Source organism: Mesoplodon densirostris, chromosome X, assembly GCF_025265405.1.
Source record: "Mesoplodon densirostris isolate mMesDen1 chromosome X, mMesDen1 primary haplotype, whole genome shotgun sequence".
NCBI lineage: Eukaryota > Metazoa > Chordata > Mammalia > Artiodactyla > Ziphiidae > Mesoplodon > Mesoplodon densirostris.
In genome coordinates this window covers 121,365,621-121,384,755 of record NC_082681.1, presented here as the reverse complement: position 1 = coordinate 121,384,755, position 19,135 = coordinate 121,365,621, and the positions used below count along the sequence as shown (strand labels likewise).

General features: G+C 42.7%; 1 protein-coding gene across 3 annotated transcripts in view; it reads right to left on the bottom strand.

The window, feature by feature from the left end:
• SH3KBP1 (SH3 domain containing kinase binding protein 1) overlaps positions 1-19,135 on the bottom strand; it is a 346,074-nt gene that overhangs the window by 150,432 nt on the left and 176,507 nt on the right. For all 3 annotated transcript variants that reach the window (XM_060086464.1, XM_060086462.1, XM_060086463.1), the window contains 2 exons: positions 17,273-17,376; positions 4,489-4,618 (listed from right to left, as the gene is read on the bottom strand). In XM_060086464.1, the coding sequence (XP_059942447.1) occupies positions 4,489-4,618; positions 17,273-17,376 (234 nt within the window). The remainder of the gene's footprint in view (positions 1-4,488; positions 4,619-17,272; positions 17,377-19,135) is intronic.

Genomic DNA, 19,135 nt, shown 5'->3' with positions numbered 1-19,135 from the left:
TATTATAATTCGGAGTGATAATAGTATTTAAGATACCCTTTTATTGACACATATTGAAATATTTATGGATGAAATTACATGATATCTGGGGTTTGCTTCAAAATAATATAGGGGAGGATTGTGTAGTGGTATAATTACAATGAATTGGCCACAGGTTGCTAACTGCTGAAGCTGGGTAACAGGTACACAGGGGTTCATCATACTATTCTCTCAATTTGTGTATGTTAGAACATTTCTATAATAAAAAGTTGACAAAAATCTTTTTGAAAAAGCACCTTTAAAGTTCCATAAATGCTATGAAAGGTAAAGATGCTTTCAAATTTAAATATACAGCAAAAAGTTTCTGCCACTACCTGACAATGAATTTTCTTGTTTGAGATAAAATGTTTAAATCAACATACCAACCAACACAACTGCTGTAACTCTTTCCTTGATAGATTAGATTACCCTGAACAAAGATCTAAAGTTTAGAGATTTCATAACCAACTACCATATATAAAAATACATCAGGGTAAAAGAAAAGCAAGTTCAAGCAATTTATACCTTTCATTCAAAGCTAAAAATGCCTCCTCAGAGTAAGAAGGATTCAGCAAGCATTTACTGAACACCTACCACGTGTCAAGCTGTCATGGCACACTTCCTTATAAATAAAATGCAATGTTTCTTCAATTGCATTCATCCATTGGTTAACAAAACTAAACTGAATAACTATCCTCAAAAACCTTCTGGAAGTAGCAATGTGAAGACTACAAATATCAAAGAAGTGTGTGCACATACAGGGGTAGATGTGTGTGTGTATAACAAAGAGATGTATAAGGATACATTGTACACAAAGTTTTCTTCATATGTACCAGGATACAGATTTTATCTGTCTTAAAAAAAAACCTCCCCCAATGTCTACTAGCATTTAAATTGAGAGGATTTTTATATGATGTCACTAGGATCTCTGAAAATTACCAAAATGGTGCTAACATTAGGAGTATGACTTACTCCCAGATTCATGTATTTTTAAAATATAAATTTATTTATTTAATTGATTTATTTTTGGCTGCATCGGGTCTTCGCTGCTGTGCGTGGGCATTCTCTAGTTGCGGCGAGCAGGGGCTACTCTTTGCTGTGGTGTGTGGGCTTCTCATTGTGGTGGCTTCTCTTGTTGCGGAGCACGGGCTCTAGGCACGTGGGCTTCAGTAGCTGTGGCACGTGGGCCCTGTAGTTGTGGCTCACAGGCTCTAGAGCGCAGGCTCAGTAGTTGTGGCGCACGGCATGTGGGATCAGGGCTCGAACCCGTGTCCCCTGCATTGGCAGGCGGATTCTTAACCACTGCGCCACCAGGGAAGCCCCAGAGCCATGTATTAATTAAGCAGTCTCTGTGAAAACTGTAATTTATGAAGGGTATTAAGTGGGCTGGTCTAACAAAGACCTTTATTAACTATGGTTCGGCTCATACCAGAGTAAAAACCTAGATATCTTTTGTGCATTAACTACATTTGTCTTTCTCAGTTCTATGATAAAAGTAAATACACATTTACTGTAGTTACACTAGATGTTATCCCTGGGGGAAACTGCATGAAGGGTTCATGGGACTGCCCTGTACAGTGGTGTGTTTTTTTTTTTGGGTTTTGTTTTGTTTTCTGGCAACTTTCTGTGACCCTATACTTATTTCAAAACAAAAACGTGTTTCTTTTGTAAAGTAAAGTACACTGAAACTACTAACACCATTCTCTGGGGATAGGGAACGAGCAGATTCACTCTAAAACCAAAGGTTCCACATAGACAAATCTTACCAGTATACATAATTTCTGCATGTGATCTGATCTAATTATATATATTTTACCATCAGAGTGTAAACAGTTACTGAACAGCCTGTGAGAACGCTGAGATGGTATTTCTCTCTCTTTCAGGGGATTATTTCAATTTAGCAAGCCCTAGGGGCATTATAATCACATCTGCTTTCCTGTGAAGCCCTTTGTGACCACTGCTGTCCCTACATCCCCATGGGACCGGCCTCTCTCTGCCTGTGTATCCCACTTTTCCTCAGATACCCGGCTAGCAGAGCACGTGTGGCACTTTCCTGAACTGTCACTGACTTGTGCACCCCCTTTCCACAGTGCGAGCTGACTGAAGACAGGGACCCTATCTGATTTGTCTCTGTATATCTTCAGTGCCTTGTACAGCATCTTAGTAACAACAGGGGCCAAGTAAAAGCTGAATGAATGAAGAATAGAAGAAAAGAAGGAAAGCAGGAAGGATGGATGGATATGGACAGACAGACAGAAAGATCAATAGATGGGCCCTCTTCTCCTTAATTGCACATACAGGACGATTACAAAAGCCATGTAATTATTTCACAAGCATCCATCCTTGTTAGGAGAACATGCCTCTCCAGAGACCTCAAAAACCCCCATGACAAGGGACAGTTCCTGTGGTAACTAAACATGGCTGCCGGAATTATTAGGCTCTCGTAGTTCTGAAATGGCAGGTTTTAATTGAATGAGCGTTGGGGACAGCAGTCTCCATGAGAGAAACAGCCCCTTCAGAGCGTGTGACAGAAGGCTAAGTGATTGGGAAGACCATTCCACTCCGCCTCCTAACCTCCTGCCCTGGGAATTCCAGCACTGTGTGCTTTGAGCTAAGGGGTCAAGCAGGGTCAAATGTCCAAATTATTGACTTGGAGTAAGAGGAGACAGTTTATTTCAACAGTTCCAAAAATACAAGAGGCATGACTTCTCTGAGCTCCAGCTCTGAAAGCATACCTAACATGGCAGGATATCAAGAGGTCAAGGTTCTCCCAAAGATGTGGTCCAATACCTCTCCAGATCTCCTTTTCTGCCTGAGTACAGGAATCCCAAAGTAATTTCCAAACGCAGACACAATGCTTCAGTGAGCACAGTACTAACCGGTGTGCAAGCAGCCTCAACTTACTAACTGGCTGTGTCCCAAGAATTCATCATGATTAACAATGAAAGTGACCACTTAATAGAGGGTCTTCTATAGGTGAGGTGGTTTATATACATTATTGCTATTGGAACTCATAACACACTTGCACAGAAATAATGGTAAAATGACCCGATCTGGTCCTCCCTCCAAGAAAGCCCATTTAATCCACAATATCCCTAAGATATAGTATTCTTATTATGGGACCCAATTACCAGGTACAATACTATTCCAGTGTATGAAAGGAGACACTATGGCAGTTAGAATTCTAATGTGCAATTTGGAAGCCATAGAAGTCCCACTATCATGGGGTCAAGGACACTTTCTGCCCTCCCGGCCATACTCATCAGTTGGCCCATGTTAGCAGAAAACCTCCTTGCCCCAAACCAGAGAAGGCAGCAGGAGCTTCAAGATGCTTCCTTTGCCCCCAGATCACCTCCTGTCTTTCCTATCATAGACCCCAGGATGGAATGAGGCTCAGGGATGGGGAGCCCCAGACTCTGGAAGCCACTGAGCCAATCGGCCAATGCCACGGAAACGCCAAGTGAGGGAGGTGGCCTGAGCACGACTCCAGAAATGGCTTTACCTCCAAACTGGGGATTTGCCCAATCATGCTCCTGGTTAAATAAAAAGAGACACAACTAACTTGAAAATACCACTCAAGTCAGATTTTTCCAAATGGAAAAGAAAGCTGTTTAAGAATTATCTTGACAGGACTGAGCTGTCTTCTTCTTGTGAGAAAGGAAAGTCTGCAGCCCCAGGGAGTGCCAGGCCGCTAAGACACAGTCGAGCCTCTACGACATTCACACCCATGACCTTGGCTCAAGACGGCACAAGAGATACACAGACACCCACGTAGGAAGTTGGGTTAGCGACTGGGAGAACAAAGTTTCCCGGTCCTGACCTTTGGCTCCATGAGCTGGAAAAGGCAGCAGAGAAGCTGGAGGGAGGAGAGCTTCAGGCCCTGGAGAGAGAAAGACCTGGAGTTCGTTCTCACCATCACAGATGGACACGCATGCTCACCCGAGGTGGGGCTGGGCCCTCAGCTGGCTTGGCAGACTTTCAAGGGAGCTGGCACACACGCGTCCTGAACACTGCCCTTCTCCCCACCAATGATTTGTGTGTGGGGTGTGTGTCTGTGTGTGGGTGTGGGTGTGGGTGTGTGCCATTTTCTCCAAGTTCCTCAAGAGATGCTGAGAAATATTAACAATCTCATTTGGTTCATTTTAAAAATAATTATCAACTTGCAGTGAGTGACATTTTAGAAGTATACGGAGGCACAGCAACATGGGCCATCCATGGGGGACTATGAAGGCTGACAGTCACCCATCCAGAGATGTTCAGTGTGCATCTGCGCAGGGGGAAAGGTATGCACGTCACACCTTTACAATGATAAACCTACTAAACCACGGTGGGTTAAGGCAGCATAACCAAGAAAATATTCATGAGCTTCTGTCACAATTGCTTAGCACAGGCAGTGGAACCAAGGGGAGGCTGGAGCGGCACTCGTGGGTGCCCCCACCCCTGTCCTGCATGGTGGGAGGACTTCCTTACTTGACTTGGAGAGCTGCTCATCCTGGGAAATGCCGAGGTCGTCCGACTCCCCTGACAGCTCCTTGATGAAGTTGGAAGGAAACATTCCAGTCTTTCCATTGAGAACACCTTCCCACCATCCTTCTTCTACCTGCACAGATGTGAACAGAAGAACAGAGGCAGGGTTCAGGTTAGACGTGGTACTTGCCAGTTTTCTCTCCCATCTGTACAGTGCCGAGTGCAAAGCCCACACGGGGAGAGCTGCAGGACACAAAGCTTACAGGTTAACAGGGAATGAGAAAGCAGACTTCACAGGGTCTCGAGATTCAGACTCAGGAAGGGGGGTTTAACCTAGGGACCATAAACGCAACTGGAAAAGAATTAACACTTCATTTCCACTAACATCCAACTGAAATTTGGCATTTCCTTTGATTAGGAATATACGTAACATACCAGAGTAATAGAAGGACCTGTGACGTGACACCAACCAAGTCGTATTTTCATAACACATCATAGATACTGTGGGTATTTCAAGATATTGTTTGCACTCATTGCTACTTTGAAGTGGTGGTAGTTATCACACCTGCTGGGAGACCTTGTTATTTAATGTATTAATAAGGAATTATTTATTATTTATAATAAAGAAGTACACATAGATTAGTATACCAAAATTTGCTTTTAAAGTAGCTTGATAGCTACTTTAATATAAATGGTTCCTTTTGTAACCTTATGTGTTTTATTTTATGTATATAAAACCGTTATTTAAAAACTGAGAATGGCTTTCGCAGACTACCAAACCTAACTTGATAGCCTAACAAAAACAGTTAAGAATCTGTGGAATAAAAACTCAATCAGAAGGTAGAAGGACTCCCTGCAGCTTTCTTGAAGGTTCTAGATTACCCTGAGATGAACTGATATGGGATGAAGGGAGGTAGGGAGGGCAGCCAGACTGCAGTCATCTGGGTGGGGGAGTTGAAGGCTGGATCTGGGGAGGGGTGAGAATGAACAAGGCAGGTGTGGATTTGAGAATCTGTGAGGGATTCTGAAGCTGGTCTTCAGCAACCAATTAGCTGAGACGAGGGAAGTGTAAAAAAAAAAAAGTCATCCCCAAATTTTGTGATGGAGCCACTAAAAGAACAGCAGAAGTCAGAATAGTGAACTGGCTTCTCGGAGGAAAATAACAGGTCATTTTGAGAACAAGGAAGCACTTAGTTACCAGTATGGTGTAGTATAATAGAAAGAAACCTAGAAACTTTTTGGAATTTTTTTTGGCCATGTACATGTATTACTTCTTCAGATCAATAAACACAATTTAAAAGCTTAAATAATTAAAACAAAAAGAAAATTAGAGTCAAAAGCCCAGTTCAAATCGTATCTTGTGACTCATCGAATGCCCTAATAACTGAACCCTGGCTTTCCTATCTGTACAGTGGGATACTTAGTACACCTAATCAGTGTCAGAAATAGATGTATTATGATTCTACACTAGGGGCTAGGGACACAGGACTGTACAGGACATATCCTTTTTTTTTCCCCTCAAGAAGTTGACAATCTACCAAGGTAGAAAGGACACATGGTTTAAAGATGGTGGAAGGTGGGCATGACCAAAACCTAGCAATGCAAGGTAAATAGAAAAGAAAACACCATGACTTAGCACAAACCAAATGTGTTACACAAAGTTGGGCTCGCCGAGATCTGGGATGCTAAAGGAAGGCTTGGAGAAAAAAAGGAATCAAAGTTAAGGTTGGCCTTGAAGAGCAGAAATGCCAGGTATAAGCAGGGGAGGGTGTGTGAGAGACATTCAGGAGGTGCTGACACAGCCTCAGAATGGAGACAACCAGAATGGCGTTTTAGAGCACGATTTAGGGAGCTCATGGGGTACAGACTCACAGAGTGGCCATCATATCTGTGTGATCACAGAATCTTCGGGAAAGAATCCAGACAATGGCACCTGTGCATGACTAACCTTATTCAATACCAAATCACGGCATTTCACAACGTTTCCGTTGAAATCATTCCATGTGTCTACGTCAACTCAACCGTTATGTATTATCCTTTCAAGGAGCTTTTTATAGGATTAGAATGGTTAGGAAGATTCACCATAAGCCTGAATTTAAATAGTCACAGGATTTGTAGCATGGGGTCCTTTGTGCTTGTCCTGAATAAGGAACCATAAAATGACCTTCTTTCTCCCAGAAATCACAAGGCAGGAGGGAAAGACCAAGGGCACGGACCACAAATGAGCAGTCCCTGGCGTAATCCCCGACAGCACAGGGCAGCTGGGCCAATTCCATTCGATTCAGTTTGACAGTATCTAAAACACTCACTCCTGTTCCCAGTAATAAGTGGCTCCAGCCCGAGATCCCTGAAGGAAGTGCTCCTGATGTGTGGGATCGGCAGGCTGCCTGCTAGAAAAACAGGGGTGTCTTCACCTCAGCCACATCCCCACATGCCCGCATCCCTGTCACAGCACAGTCTGAGAGGAATGGCCAACAGGGAACCAGCAGACGTCTATCCTTAGCCTCATGGCGCGCAGAGTAGCAGACAATCAAACCACTGCTCGTTGCCTGGGGGGTACACTTCCCATTACAGGCACCACGGAGCAGGCGGGCGTCTGTCCCCAGTAGCAGAGACAGCTGTTCGGTGCTATTTCTTCCTAAAGACTGCTGCTCTGGTTGCAAGATTCAGGCTGGTGATATGAGACAAATGATCCCCAGCCCCACACTATCCCTCTTCAGCGAAATTCTAGTTCAACTTCCTGGATAAAGATGATGACACTGAAGCCCATAGTGATTACATTCACTCATGAATGGATGGATGGATGAATGAATGCATGGCAGGGAAATCAATTGGGGGAAATCCTCCATGGGGGCCTATGAGGCCCTGATTCCCCCACAAAAGGAATTTTCCTTCCTGTGAGGAGCAAAAGGGACCAGGAGACCCTGACTATATTGCACACTGTTCTTAATTAGGTAACACCACACTCAGGTCTGTGTGACCCTCCTGATTCCACCGATATTTAATGAGCACCTACTCCGCACTGCCCTAGGACTTTGGGACAGATTCACTGGTGAACAAAACAGATGAAGACCCCATCCTTGAAAAGCTTCTACAACAAGAGTGGAACATACAGAGTCTGCACACCACCTGCTTAGAAATCAAGTTGCTTATGTTTATGTTTCTATATTTAAAGAGAGAAATGCATCCCTTTGTAATAAAGTGAGAATTATGGATGTTACCAAGGGCTTATGATTTCTTTCCCAAGGAAAGCATTAAAAGGGGACAGACACCTACCTTCTCCCCACCAACACATACTCTCATCAACAGGCTTCTGCAGGCCCTGGCTCTAGGTTGAGAACAAACCCCTGTGTTCCTCGGAGAGCAACCCAGCCAGCTCTGGAGCCCATGGCTGTGTTCCAGGAGAGAACCCCACCTTCAGTCCAGAGCTGGGAGCAGGGCAGCTTTACATGGTAGTGTTTGAGAAAGAAAGATGCAGTAAAACCACTTAAACAGTTTGTGTCTGTGTGCCCTGCAATTCTTAAGTCTTCACAATCACCAGCCTCTAAGTGGTTCAGGGCCCAAGGAAGTAGTTTCTAGTTCTTAGCCCTGTTGCAAGTTGGGGAAGAGGCTGGGTGAATTTCAACATCTCCACCTCCACCCAATCTTACAAACATTATCTACATCTGTAAGGCACTGAACAGGATGCCTGTGAATACAAAGATGGCCTTGCTGTCTGGGGTACCTAACTAGCTAGAACACAGGCACACCTATTTTATTGCACTTTGCTTCACAGTGCCTCACAGATGTTGCTTTTTTTTTTAAAACAAATGGAAGGTGTGCGGCAGCCCTGCATCGAGCAAGTCTATCGACGCCACTTTCCCAACAGCATTTGCTCACTTCGTGTCTCTGTGTGACATTTTGGTAATTCTCAAATATTTCAAACTTTTTCATTATTATTATATTTGCTACGCTGATCTGTGATCAATGATCTTTGATGTTACTACAATGACTTGAAAGCTCAGATGACAGTGAGCATTTTTTAGCAATTAAGTACTTTTTAATGAAGATATGTACATTATTTTAGACATAATGCTATTGCACACTTAATAGACTACAGGATAGTGTAAATATAGCTTTTATACACACTAGGAGGCCAAAAACTTTGTGTGACTCACTTTATTGCAATATTTTCTTTATTTCAGTGGTCTAGAACCCAACCTGCAATATCTCTGAGATATGCCTGTAGTTCCTACTTATCACTGTTGAAGTTTTACCTGTCAGCTGTACCAAGAAGGGGAACAAGATTCATCAAGTCTAAAGTCTACTTCAGGGTACAAGCAGCAAGACAGAAAAATCCATTTAAGGGCTGCTATAGCTTTTTACATCCAATTGCCCTTTGTTACCCAAACCTCAGTCAGAAGCACACTGGAGAGGTGGGTGTGAGGGAGGAGGGAACGTGGGGGAGGGAGAGGCACACAGGCAAACGGAGTCAGCTTCATTGTTTCAAGAGCTGTTTTACCATTCTTTCCAAAAAGAACAATGGACAAATCAAGCTCTAAGGACAGGCCCACACCTCAACATTACTAAAATTTTCCTCAAAATTTGTTCATACTTGGTAGGTTATATGTTTCTGGGAATGTATCCATTTATTCTAGGTTGGCCAATTTGTTGGCATATAATTGTTCATAATAGTCCCTTATGGTCATCTATATTTCAGTGGTATCAATTGTAACCTCTCCTCTTTCATTTCTGATTTATTTATTTGAGTTCGCTCTCTCTTTTTTTCTGAGTGAGTCTACCTAAAGAGTTGTCTGTTTTTATTTATCTTTCCAAAAAACCAGCTCTTGGTTTCACTGATCTTTTCTATTGTCTTTTTAGTCTCTATTTCATTTATTTCTGCTGATCTTTGTTATTTCCTTCCTCCTACTAACTTTGGACTTAGTTTATGCTTCTTCTAGTTCCTAGAAGGCATTATGCTAAGTGAAATAAGTCAGAAGAGAAAGACAAATACTGTATGATCTCACTTACACGTGGAATCTTAAACAAAAACAAAAACAAAAACGAACACATAAGACACAGACTCATAGATATAGAGAACAGATTGGTGGTTGGCAGAAGCAGTGGGTGGGGAAGGTGAGCAAAATGGGTGAAGGGGGTCAAAACAAATTTCCAGTTATAAGATAAATAAATCCAGGGGATGTAATGTAAATAATTACCAGTACTATACTGTATATTTGAAAGTTGCTAGGAGAGTATATCTTAAACATTTTCATCACAAGAAAAAAAATTGTAACTATGTGTGGTAATGGATGTTAACTAAACTCACTGTAGTGATCATTTTGCAATGTATACATATATCAAATCATTTTGTTGTACACCTAAAAGGAATACAATGTTATATGTTAATTATCTCTCAATTTCAAAAAAATGTATTCAGAAATAGTTAAATGAGAATTTCAATACCAGTCCTTTTTCCTACCTGTGAGAGGTAGGGGAAAGCATTTTGGAAAATGTTTTAAACTAGAAAAATATCAAGATAGTTTTTTAAAGTTTTTAAAATTGAGATATAATTCATTTAAAGGTACAGATCTTAATGGTACAAGTCGAACAGTTTTGACAAATGCACACACTTGTGTAACTCATAGTTCTACCAGCATACAGAGCATTTCCATCATTCCAGAAAATTTCCTTGTCTTCCTCCCCAGTCAATCTACCTCCAAGCAACTGCTAATCTGATTTCTATCACCTATGATTGGTTTTGCCTTTTTTAGAACTTCATGTAAATGTGTTAAGACATAGTTTTACCTTTTGAATATTGCTGAAAAAAATACAAATTGTTTTTAGAAAACATCCTTTTCTATTTGTGGAATTAGTGGGAAAAAATATTTTTGAGGAAACCACTTCCTGAAGTCATAAATACCTACATTATTTTCTATTTTTATTGCTTTAAATAACCATCCCTGTTAATCTGGGGACATGGAAAGCTAGTCATGCCAACTACAAACAAGTGTTATCTTGGTTCTAAATGCCTGAGCCAATATTTTCTCCCAATTCCTATGTCCTTCATTGTCTAATTACCTCTTCCAGGCAGGGCCAGAACATTCCATACACATAGGAAGTTGATTTTTATCCCCTCCCCTTATTCTTTTGAGAATAAGCCTATTCCACATGAGGGGGTCCCTCAAAAGAGAAATCTGTAGGGTCATCCAGAGGGAAATGATTTCTATTTAAGACTTAAGCAAACTCTGTCCAATGAGACAGAGCAACATCCATGATTTTCCTGACAGTGGCAAGGGTTTCTGGTAGGGCTCTTACACACATTCTTCAGCAATGCTTGAAAGTCCTGTCCTTCAATACAGCTATGGGCTAGTCTACAGGTCCCCAGATTCCTAAAGGACTCTAGGCTATCCTTACTATCATTCCAGCTTGAAAATATGAGCAAATAATAAGTCAAGGCAGAAAGATAACCTTTCTGATGAATCAAGATCCTGAAGCTTTATCCAGTAACTATTCCCAGGTGAGTGAATTGTCTATGGGGATGCGTTCACCTTAGAACAGCCACACGTAAGGAAACTTTGAAGGGGGTGTTCCTTTAAAAGTTTGGTGTGCAGACGTAGAGAATGGACCTGAGGACACGGGGAGGGGGAAGGGGAAACTGGGATGAAGTGAGAGAGTAACATTAACATATATACACAACCAAATGTAAAACAGATAGCTAGTGGGAAGCTGCTGCATAGCACAGGGAGATCAGCTCGGTGCTTTGTGACCACCTAGAGGGTTGGGATAGGGAGGGTGGGATGGAGATGCAAGAGGGAGGGGATATGGGGATATACGTATATGTATAGCTGATTCACTTCTGCTGTTATACAACAGAAACTAACACACCATTGTAAAGCAATTATACTCCAATAAAGATGTTAAAAAAAAAGTTCAGTGTGGGCAGCAGTGTCATTTTTCCCTCCACCCCATTTGGTTGCATCTGCCAGCTCCTGCTTCCTGTACTCCACACCTGCTCCCAAAGCTTCACAGGTCATCCCCAACCTCAGAGCAAAGCTGTACTAACGTCCTGCCCTCCTTCCTCAAGACTAGCCCAGCGCTTCACACAATACAACTGTGCTTGCTGAATGAATCCAAACACTCCTCACCTTCCACATGTGCAGTTGAAATGTCACCTATTCTAGGAAGCATCTTCTTCCCTCTCACTGAGTACCTTTGTTTTCAAATTCCTCTCTCATTTGTCAACACCATTATTTGCCACTCTAACAGTATCTCGGGTTATTAGTCACCTTCTTAGTTGACTATATCTTACCCTCCCCGACTATACCAAGCATGTTTCAAAGCAGAGTTCTGTTCAATAAATCTTTGGATCTCTGTAAACACAGTTTCTCTCACCAAGTAAGCACTCACATATTTGATAATTCCCATAGCTATGCCAATCTATTACAAATACATTTAAACTTGCAAAGATGTTACTTTTATGCAGTTGTCATCTCTTTTGTATGCCAATGATTCTAATCTAATCATCGTTGCTTCTAAACGTGGCTTCCCCCTCCTTAATATGAACGTTCTACCATCTCTGTGCATTAGGAAATCAGAGATGTACACCCCAAAGTTATTTGGAAAAATAATTGTAGAGCAGCCTGGGCTCTTTAGATTATCAAATTACAATTAAAAAAATCTTACATTAATGTTACCTTTTTTTTTTTTTTGCAATACGCGGGCCTCTCACTGTTGTGGCCTCTCCCATTGCGGAGCACAGGCTCCGGACGCGCAGGCTCAGCGGCCATGGTTCATGGGCCCAGCCACTCCGCGGCATGTGGGATCTTCCCGGACCGGGGCACGAACCCGTGTCCCCTGCATCGGCAGGCGGACTCCCAGCTACTGCGCCACCAGGGAAGCCCTGTTATCTTTTTTTGAAAAGGGATACAAACCCTTCTAAAGCAAAGGGTGCCTTAATGAGTAAGAATTTAGGTATGCTTTGATCACCTATTAATTAATCAGCTTTTAAAGGAACTTGACTTCCCCATGGGCAAGCACAAAACAAAAAGGCCTCCTTTTGCACATGCGAGTCCTCAGAGTTCTTATACCAAAAATGAAATGAGGATAAATTGCCCATCCACACCCACAGAGGTTGTCTGATTGAGTTAAAAGTTTTGAAGAATTTCAAGGGTCTCTTTAACTCCTGCCGAGAGAACCAAATCTCTCCATGGCACGAGAAGTAAGATGCCTAAGTTTCTAGGAAATGCAAGTGACCTTTCTTTGCAAACGACAAGGCCAAGTTAAGCTCTAAGTCAGAAACTGAAGCCTTCAGTCTCTAGCCAGCCTGACTGGGGACCACTGGGAAATACCTCAAAAACTAACCACAAAGAACAAATAACAGCCAGAATCTCTGAACACCCCTTGGGCCACCACGAGGAGAGACTGGATGAGACCAAGCTCATCTAGCACAAGAGGAAATGCAGCGCCTTTCCCAGGCTCTAGGTAACATAGATAGGAAAACAAAGAGGTTTCAAAGCACTTTAAAACGAAAACCAAACCCAAAAAATAGGCCAGCAAGCCAATTTCAAAACTTCAGCGGCCCTCAAATGCCACTTCTCCTGGTAACCCTGTCCATGTGCCATCTCTGTTCTTATCATTAGAACTTCGCTTGCATTGATCAATCCTCCCCACGCTGGACAAAAATGTCACAAGTGTGCATTTACAATGATTTCCTTAAAAATGCCTACCTGGGATTTAGCCTGTTAGCTTTCCTTTTGGATTGGCAGCCCAGTCCCATTAAGTGCACAGTGACTTTTTTTTTTTTCTCCCTGCAGACCCGCCAGGAGGCAGAAGTGTGGTGAGCGCTTCCTGAGTGACCTTCACTTTGCTCACCCCACTCATCCCTGGAGCGCCCCACACTCTCCATTTCTCCTCTAGCCACACTGCAGAGACCCATCCAAGCTGAGCTGCTAACTTCTACCAGAAGGGCTGTTCACCCTACCAAGGGTCAGGGCCGTGTCCACCCAAACCTGTTTCCGTCCATTGCTCTTCCTGCTAGCACACAATTTGGTTAAAGAGTATAAACTATGTAGTTTGAAGAGAAAAAGCTAGTGGTGAGAAGGAATAGGATAATAATTTGAAGGTTTAAAAAAAACGGTGCCAAAATAGGTGTAGAAAAAGACAACTAAAAGAGACTGGGGTGAGGGAGTGTAGAATTTTAGAAGAATTATTAACCCTGATTGTTTCACTTATGTTGTCCTCAATCCACTTTAAAGAAACCAGTGGGAATAGCAGAGGATGCATCATGGATGCAGATAGGATAGAACTCAAACCAGCAAACCCATAGTTAAGGGAAATGCCCTGGCCCTACGACGCTGTGTTGACAAAGGGCAGACAAATATACATTTTTATATTTTAAGCTAAGATTACATGTTAAGATATATGTATATCATTTTTTTAGGATTCTCTACTTCATTCAACTGTTCTAAAAAACCAGTCCATACATTCAAAATCTTCCTAGGAATTGTCTCTTGGGGTGGGTGGGAGTATGGGCATTTGTGTGTGTATAGCTTTGGAATACTGTAGAATTAATCTATTAATCAATCAATAAAAATATATATACACACCTACACAATACAATATGTTATATTTTTATTGACCAATAGATTGATTCTATAGTATTGCAAAGCTATTACTATGGTCTTATCTCAACCTGCTCCTGTGATTTAAGGGTTTTTGTTTATTTGGGATTTTTGTTTATTTTGTTTTTAGTCTTCGGTGGAATTAGACAATAACTACTCAATGGCATTTATATAACACCCATTATAAGAGAAAAGGACAGATTTTATATTATACAGTGACAATGGCCCAGGATCTGCAATATGACAAGTAAATTCCAACAATAGGGAAATTAATTTTTGATGATATAATTTTTAAAATATGGATTAAAAGGTAAACCTTTATGTTTTGTTTTACACAAATAGCATAGGCTACACAGTTAATTTTCCTTTTTCCTGCTTGAAGCAAGCCCAGAATGAAGCCTAGCACAGAGCTGGCAGGGATGGAAAGGAGGCAGGGACCGTAGATGGTGGTGAAGCTCTTCTTCCAGGCAAGGAGAATAACAGCCCTGCAATCATTCCTCTCCTTTAGCGACCCTCATTCGGTTTCCCTGGTGCACAACGGGCAGTTGAGAATGGGCAATATTTCCCAGAAATTTATTAATAATTTTCCTTACCTTAATTTGTATTTCTTAAAATATTATTACAACATTAAAGGAAAAATCATCTTCTAAGACAGAACCATTTTCAATTCTGGGTCCCTTTCCATTTTTGATCACATGCACAAAGATAGATTTTAGATGACTGTATCCTACTGTATGTAAATTTGTGGCTGATATATTCATTTATTTTGGAAAAAAACTTTTCATACTTCCATTTATTCATTTACTTATTCAATAAGCATTTATTAAAGTATATGTTAGGTTTCAGGCACTATTCCAGGTACTATGAATATAAAGATAGATTAAAAACCAGATCCCTACTGTTGAAAAGCTCTCAGGTTAGTGGAATGTAACATAATTACAACGCACAGTATTGTAATAAATACAGATTTAAAGGCCTCTGCGTTTACCATATTAATGGCTTCACGATCTTCTAGCTGGATAATATAACTTAATTCACACAACTGTTCCCTTTCTTGATGACTTTTCATCATCACAAGCATTGCTACAATTAACATGTTTCACATATTTTTTTTCTGTTGACCATTTCCATGGATAAATTCCTAGGAGTAAGATTACTGAGTTAAAGGGTATTAATTCAGACTTTTATAGCTATTGATGTGCTTGTTAAGTAGCTTCATACAAGGATCATAAAGATATACAAAGTCACCAGTTCTTCTAAGCATTGCCAAGTCTTACCACTAAATCTGTTTTAGGATTTTCAAAAGGAGATACCCATTATTGTCTTAATTTGATTAATATCAGGGCAGAACATTTTCTCATGGTTAAGATTTTTATTTCCCCTTGTGGGATGTGTGTTTATAGCAGATCTATCTATACTTTATCATTATTATAGTAGCTTTCTAAAATATTTTCATATGTTACATATATAATAACTTTTCATCTTAATTTATTGCAAATTCTTTTTCCTGTTTGTTGTCCTCTTTGTTTAGCTAAACTTTCTTCAAATCATACCAAAATTTTAACTCTCTTTTATTTTTAGTCACAACTGTTTATTTTTTCCTCTGGAATTTCTTCCATGGTGTCAGTCTTATGAACTGTGCCCTTCTACCATTGGCACAAATGTTCTACTCTGCTGTGCATTCATTTTTAACTCATTCAGCTTTCAACAAATGTCTCCTATGTGCCCTGCTTGGCACCAGGAATAAAAAAATGATGAATGAATGACATACTAATACAAATTATCCAAAGCTGGGAAACAGGCAAAAGGGGTTACTGCATGTCCTCCCAGTATCACACTGGGAACCCCATTAATTGATTCTCTAGGGACAGGTATCTTTGCTTGACACACTATTTACTATTTATGAGACAGTTTACAACCCTGTTAGTGTAGATGTTAACCGGTAGAAAACCAAAAGCAAAACAAATGAGTCTTGTCAGATAACCATGAAAATAAACTTTGACCGGCAGAGATGCAAGAGATTCATCCCCTAGAAAAGATAACCTCAGAGGTTACAGTTTCACTGCCCTGCAGGACGCTATGTAGCTGTGTATCTAACTTAGCAATCTTAATCAAGTTTTTTTCTCTTTCAGTCGTTATAAGTACTTTGCTCTTTCACCGTTCTCTTTGAGCCAGCCTTACCATCTTTTTTTGGCGGGGGGGCCTCTCACTGTTGTGGCCTCTCCCGTTGCAGAGCACAGGCTCCGGACGCGCAGGCCCAGCGGCCATGGCTCACGGGCCCAGCCGCTCCGCGGCATGTGGGATCCTCCCGGACCGGGGCACGAACCCGTGTCCCCTGCATCGGCAGGCGGACTCTCAACCACTGCACCACCAGGGAAGCCCAGCCTTACCACCTTGCAGTTGCCCTCATTAGTGAGTTAAATAAAGCTTTGATGCACGCTCACTTCATGTTTATATGAGAGTCAAGAAATCTGGCTGCTAGCATCAGCCCTGCCACTTCTACCCACATCATAGTTCACTTAACCCTTAACCTCCTCCTTGACTTCTGACTTTCTTTTTTTTGGGGGGGGGGTGGAAATCGTGGGTTTCTGTAAGGTTGAATGGTATTCAAGAAACCAAAGCAATTGGAAAACTGTATTTCTATATACAGATACATGTGTTGAATCAGAATGAATGATCAGATGCTAAGTTCGAAGCCCAGGATCCCCCAGGCCTGAGGGAGTGGAGCCTGAAAAGCCCGTGCCAGTGTCTGGTGGGACACTTCACCAGCAGGGCTGGCTCCGAGCAGCCAGGACCACACAGGAACAAGGTTATGTAGTGCAGTGGAGAGAGCAAGGGTCTCTAGCCAGGTGGACCTGGCTTCAACCCTCAGCCCTGCCTCTTCTAGGGTCTCTTGAGCCTCTTTCTTTTTCTACAAAATAAAGTGGTTACGATGAGTCAACGGGCCCATGGGTAAAGAACCTTGTCACTCCTGTCACATACTAGGTCTTCAATAAATGCCACTTCTTTTTCCTTCCCTGCTGGGTGGCAGGCCTCTCTGGAGGAATTTCCTCTCGAAGAGACTCAACCAAGTGATGTCCAAGGTCTCTTGAGTTCTAACGCCCCCCACAGCAAGGCCAACCAGCCAGGGGTGGGTTCTGACAGCCCGTGCGAGGCCACCGCGCCCACCCGCCTGGCACACGTACCTCTCCTACCACCTCTATGATGTCGCCAACTTTCAGCTCAAGCTCATCATCGTTCTGGGGCAGGTAGCTGAACGCCACCTGGCACCGGCGCCTCCGTCGCTCGCCTGCATGGGAAAAGCAAAATATTCAGATACAGCTCTTGTCTCAAAATTAGATTTTAAAGAGAGGCGTCCTAGGCATGCAGGCAAATAAAGCTGACTTGTTTCAAATATGCTCTCTGGGACGTGGCTAGAGGCATGGCAGCTCTGGTCTCTGAGAGAGAGGCGGGAAAAAGCAGAGCAATGCTTCTTGGTCTTTTAAAAGCTGCTGAGTCAGAAAGGCATGGATATGAGAAACCGATCCATTGTGCAGAAGGCAAAACCCCACCCTTGAAGCGCTGGAGCACAGTGTTGCCTTAAACGGTTTTCCGTGGATAGGGCTTTGTATTTGCTGCTGGTGACTTTTAATGAAAGTGATGTGATATGGTAGAGGAAAAAGAATGGTCTGCTTCTAATGCTAGCAGGGCAGAGGAAATTTTTCCCAAATGTGCAAAGGAAAAGATAAAGTATCCTGGCCTTTTTCTTACTGATCATCACCCTTTAACATGCTGGAACTCAGGCTGATAAGCAAGGGCTGATTTACATTTCAGCCTCCTCTTGGTACCATTTCAAATGCCCCACAGGAGTTCAGCAAATCCACTGTTGTCCTCTTCCCTCTGTCCCAGGGGATCCATTAGCAGGATCGCTGGCTGCTTACACAGAACCAACCCAGGCACATCAAGATAAAAACCAGGGCCACACTTCACTTGACTGAAGGACCCTCAAGGTCACAGCATCTCACTCACCCAGTGTGGCCCAACAGGGAGGTCCTAGCTTAGAGGGGTTCAAGTACAGATGCAACTGTCCACGCCACAGACATGCACTGTGGGGGGAAAGAACACGCATGTGGCAGGCGTGTGATGGGGCTCGGGGAGCCGCGGGGCAGAGACAGACAGACGGCAGTGGAGGCCCAAGCTGGGAAGAGGTGGATAAAAGAGAGGAACCCAGACCAGCGTTGCTCAGAAGTTGGTCACTCAAGGCTGACCACTTCACCTCATCCCTTCCTGTCACCGCATGGCCTTGAAAACCAAAGGGATCAACGACTTCAAGGAAACACATTTAGAAATGCTTACATTATTTTTGGATACTGCCTACAGGGATGCTTTTCTAACCTTTCCCTGAGAAAGCAAGTCCCCGCAGGAGTGATCACAGGCCACACTGAGACCCCCATGCAGGGTGACATCATACAAAGGGGCAGGCCTTTGCTACATCTGACATGCTCACTGATCAATATTTATCAAAAGCCAGTGGCCTAGTTCTCTCTGTTCCATTTTTTTCCTGCCTGAACCTCACTAAGGAAGAACAGAGTTGAACAGAGGGAAGAGGGCAGAAGTTCAGAATCAATATCTCGTCTAATCACATCTTTGGCGACGACGTGAATACGCTCTACCCCTTGGTGCGAAATCACGAGCCGGCTGGTCTCGATGAGAGCAAATGCAGAGCTCTCAGGCCAGTTCCCAGGTGCTAACTGCACTGTCAGCGCGCAGAGTAGGGCAGCCCAAGGCTCTCCCAGGGACAGAGGGCTCGCCCCAAATGGCTCTTCCCAGGCGGAAAGTCAGGAAGAACGGTCTCCAGGGCAAAGAACTCCACCGCTATTCCCTGGCTTCCAACACAAAGGAAGGCAAATCAAGCCCTCTGTCATAAAGGATACAGATTTCTCCTTCCAGCCAAGAAAGCCTAGATGACGAGGTGATCTCGGCACCTGTCTCTACCCCCTGTGACTCCCCTGCCCTCATATACACCTCTTAAGATGAAGTTGTATAAATCTTTAAGAGCTTTACTTGTT